The sequence below is a fragment of the Pan paniscus genome, chromosome 11 (genome assembly GCF_029289425.2).
Source record: "Pan paniscus chromosome 11, NHGRI_mPanPan1-v2.0_pri, whole genome shotgun sequence".
Classification (NCBI taxonomy): Eukaryota; Metazoa; Chordata; class Mammalia; order Primates; family Hominidae; genus Pan; species Pan paniscus.
In genome coordinates, this window is record NC_073260.2 from 33,606,780 (window position 1) to 33,630,182 (window position 23,403).

The following is a 23,403-nucleotide window of genomic DNA, read 5'->3' on the forward strand; positions in this document are numbered from 1 at the left end:
GCCAGAAGAGAGTGGGGGCTAATATTCAACATTCTTAAAGAAAAGAATTTTCAACCCAGAATTTCATATCCAGCCAAACTAAGCTTCATAAGTGAAGGAGAAATAAAATCCTTTACAGACAAGCAAATGCTGAGAGATTTTGTCACCACCAGGCCTGCCCTAAAAGAGCTCCTGAAGGAAGCACTAAACGTGGAAAGGAACAACCAGTACCAGCCACTGCAAAAACATGCCAAATTGTAAAGACCATTGATGCTAGGAAGAAACTGCATCAACTAACGAGCAAAATAACCAGCTAACATCATAATGACAGTATCATATCCACACATAACAATATTAACCTTAAATGCAAATGGACTAAATGCTCCAATTAAAAGACACAGACTGGCAAATTGGACAAAGAGTTAAGACCCATCAGTGTGCTGTATTCAGAAGACCCATCTCATGTGCAGAGATACACATAGGCTCAAAATAAAGGGATGGAGGAAGATCTACCAAGCAAATGGAAAAGAAAAAAAGGCAGGGATTGCAATCCTAGTCTCTGATAAAACAGATTTTAAACCAACAAAGATCAAAAGAGACAAAGAAGGCCATTACATAATGGTAAAGGGCAATTCAACAAGAAGAGCTAACTATCTTAAATATATATGCACCCAATACAGAAGCACCCAGATTCATAAAGCAAGTCCTTAGAGATCTACAAAGAAACTTAGACTCCCACACAATAATAATGGGAGACTTTAACATCATTAGATGTTATCATTAGACAGATCAACGAGACAGAAAGTTAACAAGGATATCCAGGAATTGAACTCAGCTCTGCACCAAGCGGACCTAATAAACATCTACAGAACTCTCCACCCCAAATCAACAGAATATACATTCTTCTCAGCACCACATCACACTTATTCCAAAATTGACCACACAGTTAGAAGTAAAGCACTCCTCAGCAAATGTAAAAGAACAGAAATTATAAGAAACTGTCTCTCAGACCACAGTGCAATCAAACTAGAACTCAGGATTAAGAATCTCACTCAAAACCGCTCAACTACATGGAAACTGAACAACCTGCTCCTGAATGACTACTGGATACATAACGAAATGAAGGCAGAAATAAAAATGTTCTTTGAAACCAATGAGAACAAAGACACAACATACCAGAATCTCTGGGACTCACTCAAAGCAGTGTGTAGAGGGAAATTTATAGCACTAAATGCCCACAAGAGAAAGCAGGAAAGATCCAAAATTGACACCATAACATCACAATTAAAAGAACTAGAGAAGCAAGAGCAAACACATTCAAAAGCTAGCAGAAGGCAAGAAATAACTTAAGATCAGAGCAGAACTGAAGGAGATAGAGACATAAAAAACCCTTCAAAAAATCAATGAATCCAGGAGCTGCTTTTTTGAAAAGATCAGCAAAATTGATAGACCACTAGCAAGACTAATAAAGAAGAAAAAGAGAGAAGAATCAAATAGATGCAATAAAAAATGATAAAGAGGATATCACCACCAATCCCATAGAAATACAAGCTACCATCAGAGAATACTATAAACACCTCTATGCAAATGAACTAGAAAATCTAGAAGAATTGGATAAATTCCTGGACACATACACTCTCCCAAGACTAAACCAGGAAGAACTTGAATCCCTGAATAGACCAATAACAGGCTCTGAAATTGAGGCAATAATTAATAGCTTACCAACCAGGTAAAAGTCCAGGACCAGATGGATTCACAGCCAAATTCTACCAGAGGTACAAGGAGGAGCTGGTACCATTCCTTCTGAAACTATAGCAATCAATAGAAAAAGAGGGAATCCTCCCTAACTCATTTTTTGAGGCCAGCATCATCCTGATACACCAAAGCCTGGCAGAGACACAACAAAAAAAAAGAGAATTTTAGACCAACATCTCTGATGAACGCTGATGCAAAAATTCTCAATAAAATACTGTCAAACCGAATCCAGAAGCATATCAAAAAGCTTATCCACCATGATCAAGTGGGCTTCATCCCTGGGATGCAAGGCTGGTTCCACATATGCAAATCAATAAACGTAATCCAGCATATAAACAGAACCAAAGACAAAAAACCACATGATTATCTCAATAGATGCAGAAAAGGCCTTTGACAAAATTCAACAACCCTTCATGCTAAAAACTCTCAATAAATTAGGTATTGATGGGACGTATCTCAAAATAATAAGAGCTATTTATGACAACAAACCCACAGCCAATATCATACTGAATGGGCAAAAACTGGAAGCATTCCCTTTGAAAACTGGCACAAGACAGGGATGCCCTCTCTCACCACTCCTATTCAACATAGTGTTGGAAGTTCTGGCCAGGGCAATTAGGCAGGAGAAAGAAATAAAGGGTATTCAGTTAGGAAAAGAGGAAGTCAAATTGTTCCTGTTTGCAGATGACATGACCGTATATTTAGAAAACGCCATTGTCTCAGCCCAAAATCTCCTTAAGCTGATAAGCAACTTCAGCAAAGTCTCAGGATACAAAATCAATGTGCAAAAATCACAAGCATTCTTATACACCAATAACAGACAAATAGAGAGTCAAATCATGAGTGAACTCCCATTCACAATTGCTTCAAAGAGAATAAAATACCTAGGAATCCAACTTACAAGGGATGTGAAGGACCTCTTCAAGGAGAACTACAAACCACTGCTCAAGGAAATAAAAGAGGACACAAACAAATGGAAGAACATTCCATGCTCGTGGATAGGAAGAATCAATACAGTGAAAATGGCCATACTGCCCAAGGTAATGTATAGATTCAATGCCATCCCCATAAAGCTACCAATGACTTTCTTCACAGAATGGGAAAAAACTACTTTAAAGTTAATATGGAAACAAAAAAGAGCCCGCATTACCAAGATAATCCTAAGCCAAAAGAACAAAGCTGGAGGCATCATGCTACCTGACTTCAAACTATATTACAAGGCTACAGTAACCAAAACAGCATGGTACTGGTACCAAAACAGAGATATACACCAATGGAACAGAACAGACCCCTCAGAAATAATACCACACATCTACAACTATCTGATCTTTGACAAACCTGACAAAAAAAAGAAATGGGGAAAGGATTCCCTACTTAATGGCGCTGGGAAAACTGGCTAGCCATATGTAGAAAGCTGAAATTGGATCCCTTCCTTACACCTTATACAAAAATTAATTCAAGATGGATTAAAGACTGAAATGTTAGACCTAAAACCATAAAAACCCTAGAAGAAAATCTAGGCAATACCATTCAGGACATAGGCATGGGCAAGGACTTCATGTCTAAAACACCAAAAGCAATGGCAACAAAAGACAAAATTGACAAATGGGATCTAATTAAACTAAAGAGCTTCTGCACAGCAAAAGAAACTACCATCACAGTGAACAGGCAACCTACAGAATGGGAGAAAAATTTTGCAATCTACTCATCTGACAAAGGGCTAATATCCAGAATCTACAAAGAACTTAAACAAATTTACAAGAAAAAAACAAACAACCCCATCAAAAAGTATGCAAAGGATATGAACAGACACTTCTCAAAAGAGACATTTATGCAGCCAACAGACACATGAAAAAATGTTCATCATCACCGGCCATCAGAGAAATGCAAATCAAAACCACAATGAGATACCATCTCACACCAGTTAGAATGGCAATCATTAAAAAGTCAGGAAACAACAGGTGCTGGAGAGGATGTGGAGAAATAGGAACACTTTTACACTGTTGGTGGGACTGTAAACTAGTTCAACCATTGTGAAGACAGTGTGGCGATTCCTCAGGGATCTAGAACTAGAAATACCATTTGACCCAGCCATCCCATTACTGGGTATATACCCAAAGGATTATAAATCATGCTGCTATAAAGACACATGCACATGTATGTTTATTGCGGCACTACTCACAATAACAAAGACTTGGAACCAACCCAAATGTCCAACAATGATAGACTGGATTAAGAAAATGTGGCACATATACAGCATGGAATACTATGCAGCCATAAAAAAGGATGAGCTCATGTCCTCTGTAGGGGCATGGATGAAGCTAGAAACCATCATTCTCAGCAAACTTTTGCAAGGACAAAAAACCAAACACCACATGTTCTCACTCATAGGTGGGAATTGAACAATGAGAACACTTGGACACAGGAAGGGGAACATCACACACTGGGGCCTGTTGTGGGGTGGGGGGACAGGAGAGGGAAAGCATTAGGAGATATACCTAATGTAAATGACGAGTTAATGGGTGCGGCACACCAACATGGCACACGTATACAAATGTAACAAACCTGCACGTTGTGCACATGTACCCTAGAACTTAAAGTGTAATTTAAAAAAAAGAAAATGTACATATACACCATGGAATACTAAAAAGCAGTAAAAAAGAATGAAATCATGTCCTTTGCAGTAACATGGATGCAGCTTGAGGTCATTATGCTAAGTGAATTAACACAGGAACAGAAAACCAAATATATATACTCACTGATAAGTGGGAGCTAAGCATTTGGTACACATGGACACAAAGATGGGAACAATAGACACTGGGGACTATTAGGGGAGAATTGGAAGTGGGCAAATGCTGAAAAACTACCTATTGGATACCGTGCTCAGTACCTGGGTGATGGGATCAATCATACCCCAAACCCCAGCATCATGCAATATACAAATGTATCAAACCTGTACATGTACCTCCTGAACCTAAAATGAAAATATCTATATATCTATATATAGTTAGATGACAGATACAGATAGAAGTTGAAACATATATATGCATGCATGTAAGTATGTTATGTATGTACGTATATATTGATGGCATTAATGAGGAGATTCACCATTGCTTACAGAAAAACTTAAGATTTCCGTTTGGAACACAGTGGCATTAAATGAGCATTTCTCTTAAAAAAAAAAAAAAAAAGGCCAAAGGACTGGGTTGGCGGTGGCTCACACCTGTAATCCCAGCACTTTGGGAGGCCGAGGTGGGTGGATTGCTTGAGCCCAGGAGTTCAAGACCAGCCTGGGCAACATGGTGAAACGCCATCTCTACTAAAAATACAAAAATTAGCCAGGCACAGTGGTGCATGCCTGAAATCACAACTACTCAGGAGGCTGAGGCACGAGAATCACTTGAACTCGAGAGGCAGAGGTTGCAGTGAGCAAAAATTGTGTCACTGCACCACTGCACTCCAGCCTGGGCAACAGAGTGTGACTCAGTCTCAAAAAAAAAAAAAAAAGGGGGGGGTGCAGGGTGGTGGCAAAGAACAACAACACTTTTCAAAAGACGACATACACGTGGCAACAAGCATAAGAAAAAATGCCCAATATCACTAACCATTAGAGAAATAGAAATCAAACTCATAGCGAGATACCATCTCACATCAGTCAGAAAAGCAATTATTGGATGGGTGTGGTGGCTCATGCCTGTAATCACAGCACTTTGGGAGGCCAAGGTGGGTGAATCACCTGAGGTCAGAAGTTCAAGACCAGCCTGGCCAACATGGTGGAACCCCATTTCTATTAAAAATACAAAATTAGCCAGGTGTGGTGGCACACCCTGTAATCCCAGCTACTTGGGAGGCTGAGGCAGGAGAATCGCTTGAACCCGGGAGGCGGAGGTTGCAGTGAGCAGAGATTGTGCCATTGCACTCCAGCCTGGGTGACAGAGTGCGACTCAAAAAAAAAAAAAAAGGCAATTATTAAAAAGTAAAAAAAATAACAGATGCTGGTGAGGCTGCCAAGAAAAGAGAACACTTACATACTGCTGGTAGGAATGTATATTACTACAGCCATTGTGGAAAGCAGTTTGGAGATTTCTCAAAGAACTTATAACTACCATTCAATCCAGCAATCCCATTACTGGGTATGTGCCCAAAGGAATATAAATCATTCACCAAAATGTTCACCAAAGACTTATACAAAAATGTTCAGAGTAACTTATTCAGATAACTCCAAACAAGAAACAGAACTGATGTGCATCAATGGATAAAAATTGTGGTATATCCATAGAGTAAAACTACTAAGCAATTATAAAGGAATGAACTACTGATAAATGCAACAAGACGGATGATTTCAAAGGCATTATGCTGAGTTGTAAAGAAGTCTACACAAAAGAGAACATATTGCATGACTCAGTTATATTAAGTTCAGTTGTAGGGGAGTTAACTGGAAAGGATCTTCCAGAAGTGCTAGTAACATATCTAAGTAGAAGTTTAGGTTATAAAGTTGTATGCATTTTTCAAAACTCATGGTATGCACACTTACTATTTGTGCATTTTATTGTATGCAAACCTTTCCTCAACAGAAAAAAACTGTAAAAAAATAAATTGTTTAAGAAGTATGTCTGTTACAAACTACAGAGTAAAATTGGAGGAGCCAAGATGGCCGAATAGGAACAGCTCCGGTCTACAGCTCCCAGAGTGAGCTACGCAGAAGATGGGTGATTTCTGCACTTCCATCTGAGGTACCCGGTTCATCTCACTAGGGAGTGCCAGACAGTGGGTGCTGGTCAGTGGGTGCGTGCACCGTGCGCGAGCCGAAGCAGGACGAGACACTGCCTCACTTGGGAAGCGCAAGGGTCAGGGAGTTCCCTTTCCGAGTCAAAGAAAGGGGTGAGGGACACACCTGGAAAATCGGGTCACTCCCACCCGAATATTGTGCTTTTCGGACTGGCTTAAAAAACGGCGCACCACGAGATTATATCCCGCACCTGGCTCGGAGGGTCCTACACCCACGGAATCTCGCTGATTGCTAGCACAGCAGTCTGAGATCAAACTGCAAGGCGGCAGCGAGGATGGGGGAGGGGCGCCCACCATTGCCCAGGCTTGCTTAGGTAAACAAAGCAGCCCGGAAGCTCGAACTGGGTGAAGCCCACCACAGCTCAAGGAGGCCTGCCTGCCTCTGTAGGCTCCAGCTCTGGGGGCAGGGCACAGACAAACAAAAACACAGCAGTAACCTCTGCAGACTTAAATGTCCCTGTCTGACAGCTTTGAAGAGAGCAGTGGTTCTCCCAGCACGCAGCTGGAGATCTGAGAACGGGCAGACTGCCTCCTCAAGTGGGTCCCTGACCCCTGACCCCCGAGCAGCCTAACTGGGAGGCAACCCCCAGCAGGGGCACACTGACACCTCACAAGGCAGGGTATTCCAACAGACCTGCAGCTGAGGGTCCTGTCTGTTAGAAGGAAAACTAACAAACAGAAAGGACATCCACACCAAAAACCCATCTGTACATCACCATCATCAAAGACCAAAAGTAGATAAAACCACAAAGATGGGGAAAAAACAGAACAGAAAAACTGGAAACTCTAAAATGCAGAGTGCCTCTCCTCCTCCAAAGGAACGCAGTTCCTCACCAGCAACGGAACAAAGCTGGACAGAGAATGACTTTGACGAGCTGAGAGAAGAAGGCTTCAGATGATCAAATTACTCTGAGCTACGGGAGGACATTCAAACCAAAGGCAAAGAAGTTGAAAACTTTGAAAAAAATTTAGAAGAATGTATAACTAGAATAACCAATACAGAGAAGTGCTTAAAGGAGCTGATGGAGCTGAAAACCAAGGCTCGAGAACTACGTGAAGAATGCAGAAGCCTCAGGAGTCGATGCGATCAACTGGAAGAAAGGGTATCACCAATGGAAGATGAAATGAATGAAATGAAGCGAGAAGGGAAGTTTAGAGAAAAAAGAATAAAAAGAAATGAGCAAAGCCTCCAAGAAATATGGGACTATGTGAAAAGACCAAATCTACGTCTGATTGGTGTACCTGAAAGTGATGGGGAGAATGGAACCAAGTTGGAAAACACTCTGCAGGATATTATCCAGGAGAACTTCCCCAATCTAGCAAGGCAGGCCAACATTCAGATTCAGGAAATACAGAGAACGCCACAAAGATACTCCTCGAGAAGAGCAACTCCAAGACACATAATTGTCAGATTCACCAAAGTTGAAATGAAGGAAAAAATGTTAAGGGCAGCCAGAGAGAAAGGTCGGGTTACCCTCAAAGGGAAGCCCATCAGACTAACAGCGGATCTCTAGGCAGAAACCCTACAAGCCAGAAGAGAGTGGGGGCCAATATTCAACATTCTTAAAGAAAAGAATTTTCAACCCAGAATTTCATATCCAGCCAAATTAAGCTTCATAAGTGAAGGAGAAATAAAATCCTTTACAGACAAGCAAATGCTGAGAGATTTTGTCACCACCAGGCCTGCCCTAAAAGAGTTCCTGAAGGAAGCACTAAATGTGGAAAGGAACAACCGGTACCAGCCACTGCAAAATCATGCCAAAATGTAAAGACCATCGAGACTAGGAAGAAACTGCATCAACTAACAAGCAAAATCACCAGCTAACATCATAATGACAGGATCAAATTCACACATAACAATATTAACTTTAAATGTAAATGGACTAAATGCTCCAATTAAAAGACACAGACTGGCAAATTGGATAAAGAGTCAAGACCCATCAGTGTGCTGTATTCAGGAAACCCATCTCACGTGCAGAGACACACATAGGCTCAAAATAAAAGCATGGAGGAAGATCTACCAAGCAAATGGAAAACAAAAAGGCAGGGGTTGCAATCCTAGTCTCTGATAAAACAGACTTTAAACCAACAAAGATCAAAAGAGACAAAGAAGGTCACTACATAATGGTAAAGGGATCAATTCAACAAGAAGAGCTAACTATCCTAAATATATATGCACCCAATACAGGAGCACCCAGATTCGTAAAGCAAGTCCTGAGTGACCTACAAAGAGACTTAGACTCCCACACATTAATAATGGGAGACTTTAACACCCCACTGTCAACATTAGACAGATCAACGAGACAGAAAGTCAACAAGGATACCCAGGAATTGAACTCAGCTCTGCACCAAGCGGACCTAATAGACATCTACAGAACTCTCCACCCCAAATCAACAGAATATACATTTTTTTCAGCACCACACCACACCTATTCCAAAATTGACCACATACTTGGAAGTAAAGCACTCCTCAGCCAATGTAAAAGAACAGAGATTATAACAAACTATCTCTCAGACCACAGTGCAATCAAACTAGAACTCAGGATTAAGAATCTCACTCAAAACCGCTCAACTACATGGAAACTGAACAACCTGCTCCTGAATGACTACTGGATACATAACGAAATGAAGGCAGAAATAAAGATGTTCTTTGAAACCAACGAGAACAAAGACACAACATACCAGAATCTCTGGGACGCATTCAAAGCAGTGTGTACAGGGAAATTTATAGCATTAAATGCACACAAGAGAAAGCAGGAAAGATCCAAAATTGACACCCTAATATCACAATTAAAAGAACTAGAAAAGCAAGAGCAAACACATTCAAAAGCTAACAGAAGGCAAGAAATAACTAAAATCAGAGCAGAACTGAAAGAAATAGAGATACAAAAAAACGTTCAAAAAATTAATGAATCCAGGAACTGGTTTTTTGAAAGGATCAACAAAATTGATAGACCGCTAGCAAGACTAATAAAGAAAAAAAGAGAGAAGAATCAAATAGACACAATAAAAAATGATGAAGGGGACATAACCACCGATCCCACAGAAATACAAACTACCATCAGAGAATACAAACACCTCTACGCAAATAAACTAGAAAATCTAGAAGAAATGGATAAATTCCTCGACACATACACTCTCCGAAGACTAAACCAGGAAGAAGTTGAATCTCTGAATAGACCAATAACGGGAGCTGAAATTGTGGTAATAATCAATAGTTTACCAACCAAAAAGAGTCCAGGACCAGATGGATTCACAGCCGAATTCTACCAGAGGTACAAGGAGGAACTGGTACCATTCCTTCTGAAACTATTCCAATCAATAGAAAAAGAGGGAATCCTCCCTAACTCATTTTATGAGGCCAGCATCATTCTGATACGAAAGCCAGGCAGAGACACAACAAAAAAAGAGAATTTTAGACCAATATCCTTGATGAACATTGATGCAAAAATCCTCAATAAAATACTGGCAAACCGAATCCAGCAGCACATCAAAAAGCTTATCCACCATGATCAAGTGGGCTTCATCCCTGGGATGCAAGGCTGGTTCAATATACGCAAATCAATAAATGTAATCCAGCATATAAACAGAACCAATGACAAAAACCACATGATTATCTCAATAGATGCAGAAAAGGCCTTTGACAAAATTCAACAACCCTTCATGCTGAAAACTCTCAATAAATTAGGTATTGATGGGACGTATCTCAAAATAATAAGAGCTATCTATGACAAACCCACACCCAATATCATACTGAATGGGCAAAAACTGGAAGCATTCCCTTTGAAAACTGGCACAAGACAGGGATGCCCTCTCTCACCACTCCTATTCAACATAGTGTTGGAAGTTCTGGCCAGGGCAATTAAGCAGGAGAAGGAAATAAAGGGTATTCAGTTAGGAAAAGAGAAAGTCAAATTGTCCCTGTTTGCAGACGACATGATTGTATATCTAGAAAACCCCATTGTCTCAGCCCAAAATCTCCTTAAGCTGATAAGCAACTTCAGCAAAGTCTCAGGATACAAAATCAACGTACAAAAATCACAAGCATTCTTATACACCAACAACAGACAAACAGAGAGCAAAATCATGAGTGAACTCCCATTCACAATTGCTTCAAAGAGAATAAAATACCTAGGAATCCAACTTACAAGGGATGTGAAGGACCTCTTCAAGGAGAACTACAAACCACTGCTCAAGGAAATAAAAGAGGATACAAACAAACAAATGGAAGAACATTCCATGCTCATGGGTAAGAAGAATCAATATCGTGAAAATGGCCATACTGCCCAAGGTAATTTACAGATTCAATGCCATCCCCATCAAGCTACCAATGACTTTCTTCACAGAATTGGAAAAAACTACTTTAAAGTTCATATGGAACCAAAAAAGAGCCCACATCGCCAAGGCAATCCTAAGCCAAAAGAACAAAGCTGGAGGCATCACGCTACCTGACTTCAAACTATACTACAAGGCTACAGTAACCAAAACAGCATGGTACTGGTACCAAAACAGAGATATAGATCAATGGAACAGAACAGACCCCTCAGAAATAACGCCGCATATCTACAACTATCTGATCTTTGACAAACCTGAGAAAAACAAGAAATGGGGAAAGGATTCCCTATTTAATAAATGGTGCTGGGAAAACTGGCTAGCCATATGTAGAAAGCTGAAACTGGATCCCTTCCTTACACCTTATACAAAAATCAATTCAAGATGGATTAAAGACTTAAACGTTAGACCTAAAACCATAAAAACCCTAGAAGAAAACCTAGGCATTACCATTCAGGACATAGGCATGGGCAAGGACTTCATGTCTAAAACACCAAAAGCAATGGCAACAAAAGACAAAATGGACAAATGGGATCTAATTAAACTAAAGAGCTTCTGCACAGCAAAAGAAACTACCATCAGAGTGAACAGGCAACCGACAAAATGGGAGAAAATTTTCGCAACCTACTCATCTGACAAAGGGCTAATATCCAGAATCTACAATGAACTCAAACAAATTTACAAGAAAAAAACAAACAACCCCATCACAAAGTGGGTGAAGGACATGAACAGACACTTCTCAAAAGAAGACATTTACGCAGCCAAAAAACACATGAAAAAATGCTCATCATCACTGGCCATCAGAGAAATGCAAATCAAAACCACAATGAGATACCATCTCACACCAGTTAGAATGGCAATCATTAAAAAGTCAGGAAACAACAGGTGCTGGAGAGGATGTGGAGAAATAGGAACACTTTTACACTGTTGGTGGGACTGTAAACTAGTTCAACCATTGTGGAAGTCAGTGTGGCAATTCCTCAGGGATCTAGAATTAGAAATACCATTTGACCCAGCCATCCCATTACTGGGTATATACCCAAAGGACTATACCCAAAGGACTATAAATCATGCTGATATAAAGACACATGCACACGTATGTTTATTGCGGCATTATTCACAATAGCAAAGACTTGGAACCAACCCAAATGTCCAACAATGATAGACTGGATTAAGAAAATGTGGCACATATACACCATGGAATACTATGCAGCCATAAAAAATGATGAGTTCATGTCCTTTGTAGGGACATGGATGAAATTGGAAATCATCATTCTCAGTAAACTATTGCAAGAACAAAAAACCAAACACCGCATATTCTCACTCATAGGTGGAAATTGAACAATGAGATCACATGGACACAGGAAGGGGAATATCACACTCTGGGGACTGTGGTGGGGTGGGGGGAGGGGGGAGGGATAGCATTGGGAGATACACCTAATGCTAGATGACGAGTTGGTGCAGCGCACCAGCATGGCACATGTATACATATGTAACTAACCTGCACAATGTGCACATGTACCCTAAAACTTAAAGTATAATAAAAAAAAAGAACAAAAAAAAAATAAAAATAAAAATAAATTCAATTATTTGGGGGGAATATATGCTTTAAATCAAGTATATGAAGGATCAGTATGAACCTTACACTTACCCACAAGTCTACATGGTTTGCTCCCTCATGTCCTTCGGGTCTCTGCTAAAATGCAATTTTAACAGAAACGCCTGGCAGTCCTATTGTAACAAACAATCCCACTCCCCTCACTTTCTATCCTTATGTCCTACTTAATATTTACTCGTAACTTTTATTGCCACCCCCAAGAGTATATTTGTTTATTATCTGTCTCTCCGCCACTGGAATATAAACTCCAAGGGAGAAAGCATTTTTCTTGTTTTCTGTTATCTTCAGAGCCTAGGACAATGATTGACCCATAACTGGTACTCAATATTTGTTGAATAAACAACTGAATGAATATTACCAAGGATGTGAATTACACCTGGGGCAAACACTATAAAGGGCTTTATTGGGGGAAAGAAAGAGCATTCTGAACACATTATTCCATTTACAACATGGGATGTTCCACTCAATTGTAATCAACTTGTGATTTGAAGTAGATTTTAATGGAAAGGTGTCTGGGCTTTAAGGAATAGACAAAAGAAAAATACACTAATCAGAGTCTCCCTTCTGTCATCTGTCTACCTTTTGGTCTCTACCCACAGGGAGGCTACCATTTCCACTGAAAGCCAACAACTCCACATATCTGGTCTCTCTCCAGCCCTTACTTGATACTCCCTCAGTAAGGAAGAGTGACTAATCTGATAAACCAGTTTGATATTCATTTGGCCATGTTTTACTTGAGAGTGACAGCACTGAGGGAAGCTGGCTCATGTTCTTGCCAGCTTTTTGTCTCCTTTTTTTTTTTAAGGAGACCTATTAGGACTTGACTTTCTCAGTGCCACCTCTGATTAGCTGTGTGAGGCAGGCCTATAGGCCTTATTCACACTTCACATTGGGTAAGGAGTCTAACAATCCACTTTGCAAATCCAAGTCAAGACTCTACAGGTGACCTGAGTAGATTCAGGATGGGTTTCAGGCCTAAGCCATGTTCTCCAGTACATTTTTTACAAAAGAGCCTTGAATTGAGGGTTATAGGATACTTGCATAGATTAATAAAGTTTCTACCAATGTCCCATTTGAACAGTAATCACTGAATATATACTATATTAGTCAAAATACTAGATGAGTTCTGAAACTCTACCTCAAGAAAAATATAAAACAAACATAAAAATAATGTAATACTCCATTGGTGCTAAATAACTTATTTTAATAAATTTATCTTTAATACAAGTGTAAAACAAGAGTCCTTCCATTTCAACTACAGTTAAACCCAAACTTCAAAACTGGTCAATAATTAACAATGTATTAATTTTGAAAAGTTTTTAACTGTAAGAGTATCAAATATAATACAGAGCTCTTAAATACTTAAAGCTTTCTGTCACAATATTAAAAATAAACTTCTTAGCATTCCAAGACTATGAAAAGTGCCCCCTCCCAATTTTTTAAGCAAGTAATAGTATCTGCCGGTGTTTATATTTGTTAAAAATTTAAAATATCAACAACAACAAAAAACTTCTAACTTGAATGTGATGTGACTTGAGTACTTCTAAACCATCGAAAATACCTGATACGGGGAGTAGGTTCATGGTTTTGGTAAAAGAAACTATGTCACAGAGTTTTAATATTATAACTGGACTTCTAAATCATAAAGTAAGAAAATTAACATCATTTAGTATCTTTTCTTGTTTGTTTTTTATTTTGCTAAGAAGGAACCAGATTTTATATCATCATTCTTCATCTAAATGGACTGCCATATGAAGTTCTGGTTTCTCTGTTTCTTCTTGGTTAGCTGGTTACTACCAAATGCCTAAGGACAATTCTCAGAGCATTTCCACATGAAGGTGATTAGTTTTCATTTAATAAAATTAATAACACATTACATGTAGATGAAAATATAACAAAACCATACGAAAGCTTGTCAGAGATATTCAACTAGAAAACTAAAACAGTAGCCACTAGAAAAAAGACATAGAGGAAAAATTTATGAACGGATATACTTTTTGTTGAATAATTACAGTAATTACTACCAATATATTCAGACCAACAAAGATTAGAAAGAACATGCAAAATGCTGAGAAAAGTAATTTCTCCTACAATTAAAACAAATGTGTTTTTATGAGAGAGAAAAAAATAAGTCAAGCTCCTAAAATGAAAATTACAAAACATGGGATTAACAATTTATTAAAAATTACACCCTTGATTTTTTTGAGGCCAAAAAAAGTAGTTTTTTTAAAACAAGGGCATGAAAAAGACTTCAGATTAAGACTCATACTCTGTTCTAAATGAAAAGTAGTAAAACTACTTCCAGTAGAAAATACCTACTATGGAAAAAAAATTTCAGATATTTTCCATTTGATGTAGGTATTAATAAAAAATACGATGTTTATATCTAAAATATAAACTAGCAATTTATTTTCATTTATAATATAAAGTGTTTTAGGAAAAGTTTACTCTTCTCAGTGTTCAAAATAAAATAGGAATTGTTCTCCATACCTAGCAATTTTAATGATAATGTCAAGTAAAAATTTAATTCTGCTGAACTAAAGCTCAAATAGATTCAAATTTTAAAAATATGAAAAATCTACATTTTTAAAAGCTTAAAATTTTTGTTACTTTGCAATGACAGATCTGCTTTTTCTAACATTTAAAAAATTTTGTCTTCTTTTATTAATATAAAACTATTCAAATAATCACAACAGAATCTCTTATACCAGTAAAGCATAATCACATGATACACTCGTAACACTCAACAATTACAATCCAGAAAGGGGAAGTCTCCCTCAAACAAAGAATTTCTTTCTTTCTGTCACCTCCATTCCATATATATAGTCTTCATTTCACATCACATACATAGAAAAATTAGCACAATCTAACAGGTAGATAAGAAAAAAAATTTTTGGCCTTGTAGAGCTCATCACGTAAATTTATTCATTCTTCTTAGTATGTTTCTTTTTAACATTATCTGAAGCAACATCTACCGGCTTTGAGGCCAATGACCCAACGCCATTGGAAGGTGACTTTGCTTCACTTTTCTTCTCACATGATGAAAACGGCTGCTGCCAGCCAAATAGCATCCAACTCAATGTATCCTCAAAAGGAGCAAATGTCATAGTAGAAGTCTGTGTAGTCATCATGGTTATCTGGGGGAAAGAAGTTTAATTTTGAATTTAAATACAAATGATTTCTGTTTCTCAAGAGAGAGAAACAAAAGGAAAAAAATCAAAATGCATTATTAATGTAATCTGCAGGAGAAGCAATCTAAGCTAGATTCTGGTAAAATCTCTGTTCTCCATGAGATTCTACTTAATGGAAAATAACACAACTCATTAAAAATAATACAAGGTACCATATTTTGGGGTGCCAAATGAGTAGAATAACCACTTTCACAAAAATGCATTTAGTATTCAAAGGAAGTAAGATAAAATATCAACATTACTATGCATTTAACATGTGTCAGAATGAAGATAAGTGCTTTACATTGTCGTTCTCTTTAACTTTAACCCAACAACTATTCTATTATTACCCTCATCATTGAGATGTGGAACCAAGGCTCTGAGAGGTTAAATAACTTGCCCTAAGTCACAAAGCTAATAAGTGGTAAAGAAGTTTGCAATATCCAGATTCTGAGTTCGATTACTAAATACACTGACTATCATCATCTAAAGTCACAGACTTTTAGTGACTTGCAGAATGCTACCCTCAACAGATTGTAGAATGTCCCCCAATTTTTTCCACATATATTTTTATATAAAGGAACCAAGACCTCAAGGGGTAGAGAGTGCTCCTATTCCTTTATGTGGCAAAATGCACAGTGTTCACAGATGTTTAGATATACTCAAGAAATTAGGCTAATGCCAAAATAAATCTGGGAGGAGAACTTTCAAGTCTAGAACAGCTCCAAAGAATCCAGGAATTTCCCCAAGAGTCAGTTCCTCCAGAACACAGATAATGACTCAAACTAGAAATTCTGGGGATCAAATTTTCAAAGAAGACCCCTACATAACCTACCTGCTTGGGGAAAATGGTATCAAGAATAAATTCTTACTAGTTGCAATACAGTGTGGGGAGGTGGAAGAAAAGTATATATTCATCACAAAAGGAATAGATAAGTTAAATGCATGCTATGCAATGTTTAGAATAGAAAAGAAAAAGTGAAAAATTATTAGAACATACTGTTAGGTGAAAATGAGACACAAAACAAGAGCCATAGTGTACTATCATTTATATAAATTAAAAACACATCCACACACAACATTGTGAGAGTACTAAACGTCACTGAAATGTGTATTTTAAAACAGCTAATTTTATGTGAATTTGAACTCAATTTTTAAAAAAAAATTTTTTTTAAATATATGCCCATGGACTTCAGGCCAGTCATGATTAAATAGCTTATATCAGGACTCAGTCTCTCACCAAAATCAACAAAAGACAGAAGTACATAAAGTAACTGCTAAAAGACACTGGGAAACAACTGAAATAGGCAGAACCTGATGGGGCTACTATTCAAGAGAAAAAAAGCTGAATAAAGTGAGTTCCACATTTACCCTTGCTTTTTCTTGTGAAGATATGTACCTAAATTCACAGCACAGGGGAATAGAAAGCAGAAGTCCAGGGGGGATAAGGAGCCATAGGTTGGAATGTGAGAAGGCCAAAGCTGTAAGGACCTGAGGTCAATACAGCCCAAAGAGGAGGATATCGCATGGAAGTGAGCCCTAAAATCCTCCTGCAATTTGCCCTGGGGGAATTTACCAATCCCTAAACTCTGCATACATAAGAAGGAAGAGAATCCAAAAGCCTAGCAGACAGCAATAGCTGAGAGGCCAAAGAGCTGAGCAGAAACTTTAGCAGCCAGCTGCCTGGTACTGGGAAGATAAGTTGGAATTCAAGGTCAGACAAGGTGAAACTGCCCAGGGATGTACTTCAGGCTTAAAGTAAGACCCCAAAAGGGTTACACTGTAGGAGGGCAAACTGAAGTACAATACAGCACTAAGTCTAAAACTAACAATATGATTAAAATATTCTGCTTGTGCATTAACTATCTTCCAGAAGATGTTGAATGCAATCCCTGCCCTCAAGGAGCTTATAGACTAGCCAGAGACAGGCAAGTAAATCAGTAATTACCAAACAGTAAAGAAGAGAAAGGGCAGTAATAGAGATTTCCCAGGAACATTTAAATAATAGATATAGATCTGGAAGTCATTTATCATACAAGCGAAAGGTAAATGCATAAATGAGTGTACACACCTGGAGAGAATGTAAAACGAGGAGTCCAAATATAACATTAACCTCCAAGTTTATGCCATTATTGGATAAGATCTAAGGACTTTTTTATATCAAATTATTCCTTAGAATAAATAGTTACAATGAGATACACTAGCATAATTACCTCGGTCATAGGTTGACTTAAGGAACTGCAAATAAAAGATAATAGAATTCCAATCAAAAACAATGGTCTACTGTCAGGAAAACAGCAACGTCTTTTTTACAAAATCCAAAAGAGAAGAGTGTCAGGGTTTAAAATATTTTCTGAGAACATGAACTATAATAAGTATTTTTCAAAGTCAAGTGTTTTAATAGACTCTCCACTCCCAAAAGACTCATCACTCAGTTGAGAAGTATTGCTGGCATCAGAAATTACTGCTGAGATAGACACATGAAGTTCAAGGACAAAATTTTGTGAATTCAGCCTCTTATCAGACCTTGATTTAACCAGGTGACAAATGTACTTGTGACAAATAGAATAAATCCTTATTCTTTTACAAATAAAATATAAAACTGTCTCCTTATTTAGCAAACTATTAAAAGAAAAAGTATATTACCTAAATTAAATAGTATTTGGCTTCATAGTCTCTTACTTAAAAAGGAGAGGAAACAAAAGAAAATAGAAGCCCTAAAAATATTTTGGCATTTTCAACATATCCCAAAATATAAATTAATTCAGGTAAAGAAATTTGTTTAAAGCTCTGCCACATTCTTTATATCTCAAGTTACACCATTTCAAAATGTCCAGTAAAATGTGACACACAATATGGCACTTATACCTACTTTGATATTCTCTATAGTGCCTAGCACTGAGAATACACTGAATGAATAAATATAACATCTACTTCATAGCAATAATTCAAAGCATACTGAAATATATCTATATAAGAAAAATTTGCACAATTAATCTCTCTCTTCATCCAGAACATACTTCTTCCTGTCTCCACCTGCCCAAATTCAAATAATCCTTTTCAGTGTAACTCGTGTCTATTCCAATAGGCCCTTATCAGTATCTTCCAATGAAAGTCACTTGGCCCTAAAATGAATCCCTAACGGCACACGGCATATTCAAGTAGGTTTTCTGATCACTCTATGCTTTCTCCATAGATTATGTTATTCCCTCAGACTTCGCTAATTATTAACATGAATGATTCAAATAAATTAAAATCATAGGGTTTACATTTTTACAAATGTAAAAAAAAACCTAGGTGAATGAACTGTTCATTTCTGGTATATATCTTTAAGTGTGGAATAATATTCAATGCATCAATGAATAAAATGTACACATTATACCTTATTCAATGTATATCTTTAAGTGTGGAATAATTAAATAAACCTGTGAAAGAGCATTTTGATCATTTATTAGTCAGTCAACAAATATATATTAAAAATCAACTATATACACTAGACTCAATGCTAAGGATGCAGTGATGAATACTGCAAACTTAGTACCTCTCCTCATAAAGTTTAAAAGTCAAGTTAGCATATCTCCTGCTCCTTTTTAGACAATAATATCTTAAGAATAGGATTTGGGTCTTATTCAATGTTTATATAATCATTCATATCCCCAAAAGCACCTAAGAACAGTGTCCCTCATTCATGTATTCAATAATACATCTTATTCAATACATCAATGAATAAAATGTATACATTACACCTTATTCAATGTATATATGATCATTTGGATCCCCAAAAGGGCCTAAGAACAGTGTCCCTTATTCATGTATTAAACAATACATTACCTGAAGACACTTCTCATCAGTATTCAGCACATCTACGCTCTTTAAAACTATCTCCTCCTCCTTAAAACTCTCATCAACCACCCCTTTTCCATTTCCCATTCTAGATTTCCCTTCTCTAAATATTAGAGAACTTTATGGCTCTGTCCTCACTCCTGTCTCATTCCATGCTTTTCTTCCTATAACTGCCTCCCTAAATTAGCTTATAAATTGCAATAAACAATAAACACAATTGCAATAAAAATATCAACATGGTTTTTTACAGAGCTAGACAAACTGCTATTAAAGTTCATATCAATATACAAGAATAGCTAAAAATATATTGAAAAAACACAAACACAGAAGAAATCCAGAAAACACTGAAAAAGAACATTTGGAGGAGTGCCTGATTCTCCACAGCCTCATCAACAGAATGTGTAGCCAGACTTTTAAATTTTTCGTTTGCGGGAAGGTTGTTTGAGTCCAAGTTTGAGACCAGCCTGGGCAACATAGTGAAACCAAAATTGTACAAAAAATACAAAAATTAGCCAGGCATGGTGGCACACACCTGTAGTCCCAACTACTCAGGAGGCTGAGGTGGGAAGATCACTTGAGCCTGGGAAGTCAAGGCTGCAGTGAGCCGTGATCATGCCACTGCACTCCAGCCTGAGTGACAGAGCGAGACCCTGTCTCAAAACTAAAATAAAATACAAATTTAAAATTTTGTGCCAGTTTTGATGAATGAGAAATGGTATCTCAGTGTTATTTTAATTAATGTTTCTCAAGTATGAGTTCCACATTTTTTAATATGTTTGAGGAACATTTCCTGATCTTTTCTGTGTGAATTGTCTGTTGATAACTTTCCTTTAACTTTTCCATCAGGTTTTGGTCCTTTCTCCCTTAATTTTTAAGAGGTTGTTATATATCAGGCATACCAGCCCTCTGATATATGTTGTAAGTATTTTATCACAGCTATTTGATAGCTATATTTTGACTTTGTCCACAGTGGCTTTTGCCATGCAACTTTAAAAAACAATTTATGGAGTCAAATTTATCAATATTTTCTTTATGGTAAAGGAAGAACCAAGTAAACCCCAAAGTAAACAGAAGGAAGGATATAAAAAAGACCTGAAATTAATGAAATCTAAAACAGAAAAACCAATGAAACCAAAAGCTGGGTCTTTGAAACAAATCCATGAAACTGACAAACCTCTAGGTAGAGTGATTTTAAAAGACAGAAAAAGAAAACACAGATTACCAATATCAGGAATGAAAGTGGAGACATTACCACAAATTCTACAGACATTAAAGGGATAACAAAAAACTATTATCAACAATTTCATGCCAACAATAAAAAACTTAAGTGAAATGGCAAATTCCGTAATAAATACAACTTAGTAAAACAGACACAAGTAAAATAGAAAATCTGCATAGCCCTATATCTATGTAAGAAATTGTTATCAAAAACCTTCCTTTAAAGAAAATTCTAGGCCTAAATGACTTCATTAGTGAATCTATCAAACATTAACCAATAAATAGTATCAAACCTACATAAACTCAGAGAATAGAGAAATTATTTTCCATTTATTTAATGAGCCCAATTTTATGTTAATACAAAAAGGAGAAAAAAATTACAGAGAAAACTACAAACCAATATCCATTAGCACACAAGAAAAAAATCCTTGAAAATATTTTAAAAAATGGATTCAGTAATATGCAAAAAGGATACCGCATCATGACTAAATGGGGTTTATCACAGGAATGAAAGATTTATGTAACATTTTAATAATCAATCAATGTAATCCACTATATTAACAGAATATAAGAGAAAACCCCTATGATTATTTTAAATGATACAGAACAAAGCATTTGACAAAATCCCACACCCATTCATGATAAACACTTTCAGCAAACTAGAAATAAAAGAGAACTTCCTTAACCTCATAAAGGATATCTATAAGATGCTTAATAGCTAATATCTTATTTAAGGTAAAAGGCTGAATGTTTTCCCACTAAGGTCACAAACAAAACAAAGATGTCTACTCTCACCATTTCTCTTCAACATTGTACAGGACATTCTAGCCAATATAATAAGGCAAGGAAAAAAACAGCATCCGGGTTGAAAAGGAAAAAGTAAAACTATCTTTATCATAGACAAAACCATGTATATAGACAATGCTAAAGAATCTACACAAAAGCTACCAGAACCAACAGGCAATTTAGCAAGGTCACAGGATACAAGAACAATGTGTAAGATTATTCTTACAAGCAATGTACATACATGCAATGTAAAATTCCAAATTGAAATTTGAAAAACTACTATTTCTAAAGGCATCCAAAAATATGAACTACTTCAGGATAAATTTAAATTTAACAAGATACATATAAAACAACGAAAACCACAAAATAGCACTCCAAAAATTTAAAGGCCTAAATAAATGGAGAAACATACCATGTACAGAGATCAACAGACTAAATCTTTTTAAGATCTGATTTCTTCCCAAATTAATCTATAGATGCAATCTCAAAAACAATTCCAGAAGGCATTTTTTCCATAGGAAGTGACAACTTTATCATAAAACTTATTTAGAAATATAAAAGATGTAGACTATCCTAAGAAATATTGAGAAAATAAAGTTGGAGAAACTGTACTACTTGATTTTAAGACTTACTATAAAGTTATGGTAATTAAGACAGTTTAGTATTGGCTAGAAATAGACATACAAATCAATAGAACAGAATATAGTCTAGAAATAGACCCACATAGGTCAAGCCAACTGATTTTCAACAAAGGTGGCAAGATCATTCAATGAGGGAAAGAACTGTCTTTTCAACAAACAGTGTTGTAACAACTTCATATTCATATGGAGGAAAAAAAAAACCTGACCCTTACCTTGTAGGACTCATAAAACTTAATTTGAAATGGTTCACAGACTCTAAAAGTAAAAAGGATGAGTTCATGTCCTTTGTAGGGACATAGATGAAGCTGGAAACCATCATTCTGAGCAAACTATCGCAAGGACAGAAAACTAAACACCGCATGTTCTCACTCGTAGGTGGGAATTGAACAATGAGAACAATTGGACACAGGGTGGGGAACACCACACACCGGGGCCTGTTGTGGGGTGGGGGGAGGGGGGAGGGATAGCACTAAGAGATATACCTAATGTAAATGACTAGTTAATGGGTGCAGCACACCAACATGGCACATGTATACATATGTAACAAACCTGTATATTGTGCACATGTATCCCAGAACTTAAAGTATAATAATAAAAAAAAAGAAAACAGAAAAAAAAGCAAAAATTATAAAACTTTTAGAAGAAACAGGTGAAAACTCTTCAAAACCTTGAGGAATAAAATAGTTTCTTAATAGGACACAAAAAGAAGGGCCATGAAAGGAAAATCTAGTAAAGTAAACTTCATCAAAATTTAAAACTTCAGCTCTTCTAAAGACAACACTAAACAAAGAAAAAGGAACAGCATAAACTGGGAGAAAATTATTTGCAATACATATATCTCACCAAGGATTGACATCCTGAATATACAGAGAACTGTTACAACTCAATAATAATACAATTTTTAATGGACAAAATATTTAAACAGACACTATTCAAAAGATCATATATGAGTGGCCAGTAAACACATGAAAAGACACTCAAATCTCTAGCCATCACAGAAACGCAAAAGAAAACTATAATGCGATATCACTTCATACCCATAAAACGCTAAAATTAAAATGACTGATAACACCAAATAATTAACAAGGATCTAGGACAATCAGAACTCTCATACATTGCTAGTGGGAATGTAAAATGATACAACCATTTTGAAAAATAGTGTGGCAGTTTCTTAAAAAGTTAAACATATGCTTTTCAGATGACCTAGCAATTCTCCTCCTAGTTATTAAGTGAAACGAAAATACATGTCTGGCTGGGCACAGTGGCTCACGCT

At 36.9% G+C, this 23,403-nt stretch overlaps 1 protein-coding gene across 1 annotated transcript in view; it reads right to left on the reverse strand.

Annotated features, from left to right (window-relative positions):
- Nucleotides 1–13,655: 13,655 nt before the first annotated feature.
- The window catches only part of TMEM38B (transmembrane protein 38B), an 84,294-nt gene continuing 74,546 nt past the window's right edge, over nt 13,656–23,403 (reverse strand). Inside the window, exon 6 of the mRNA XM_008963289.5 lies at nt 13,656–15,609. Coding sequence (XP_008961537.2) covers nt 15,394–15,609 — 216 coding nt within the window. The 3' untranslated portion in view covers nt 13,656–15,393. The remainder of the gene's footprint in view (nt 15,610–23,403) is intronic.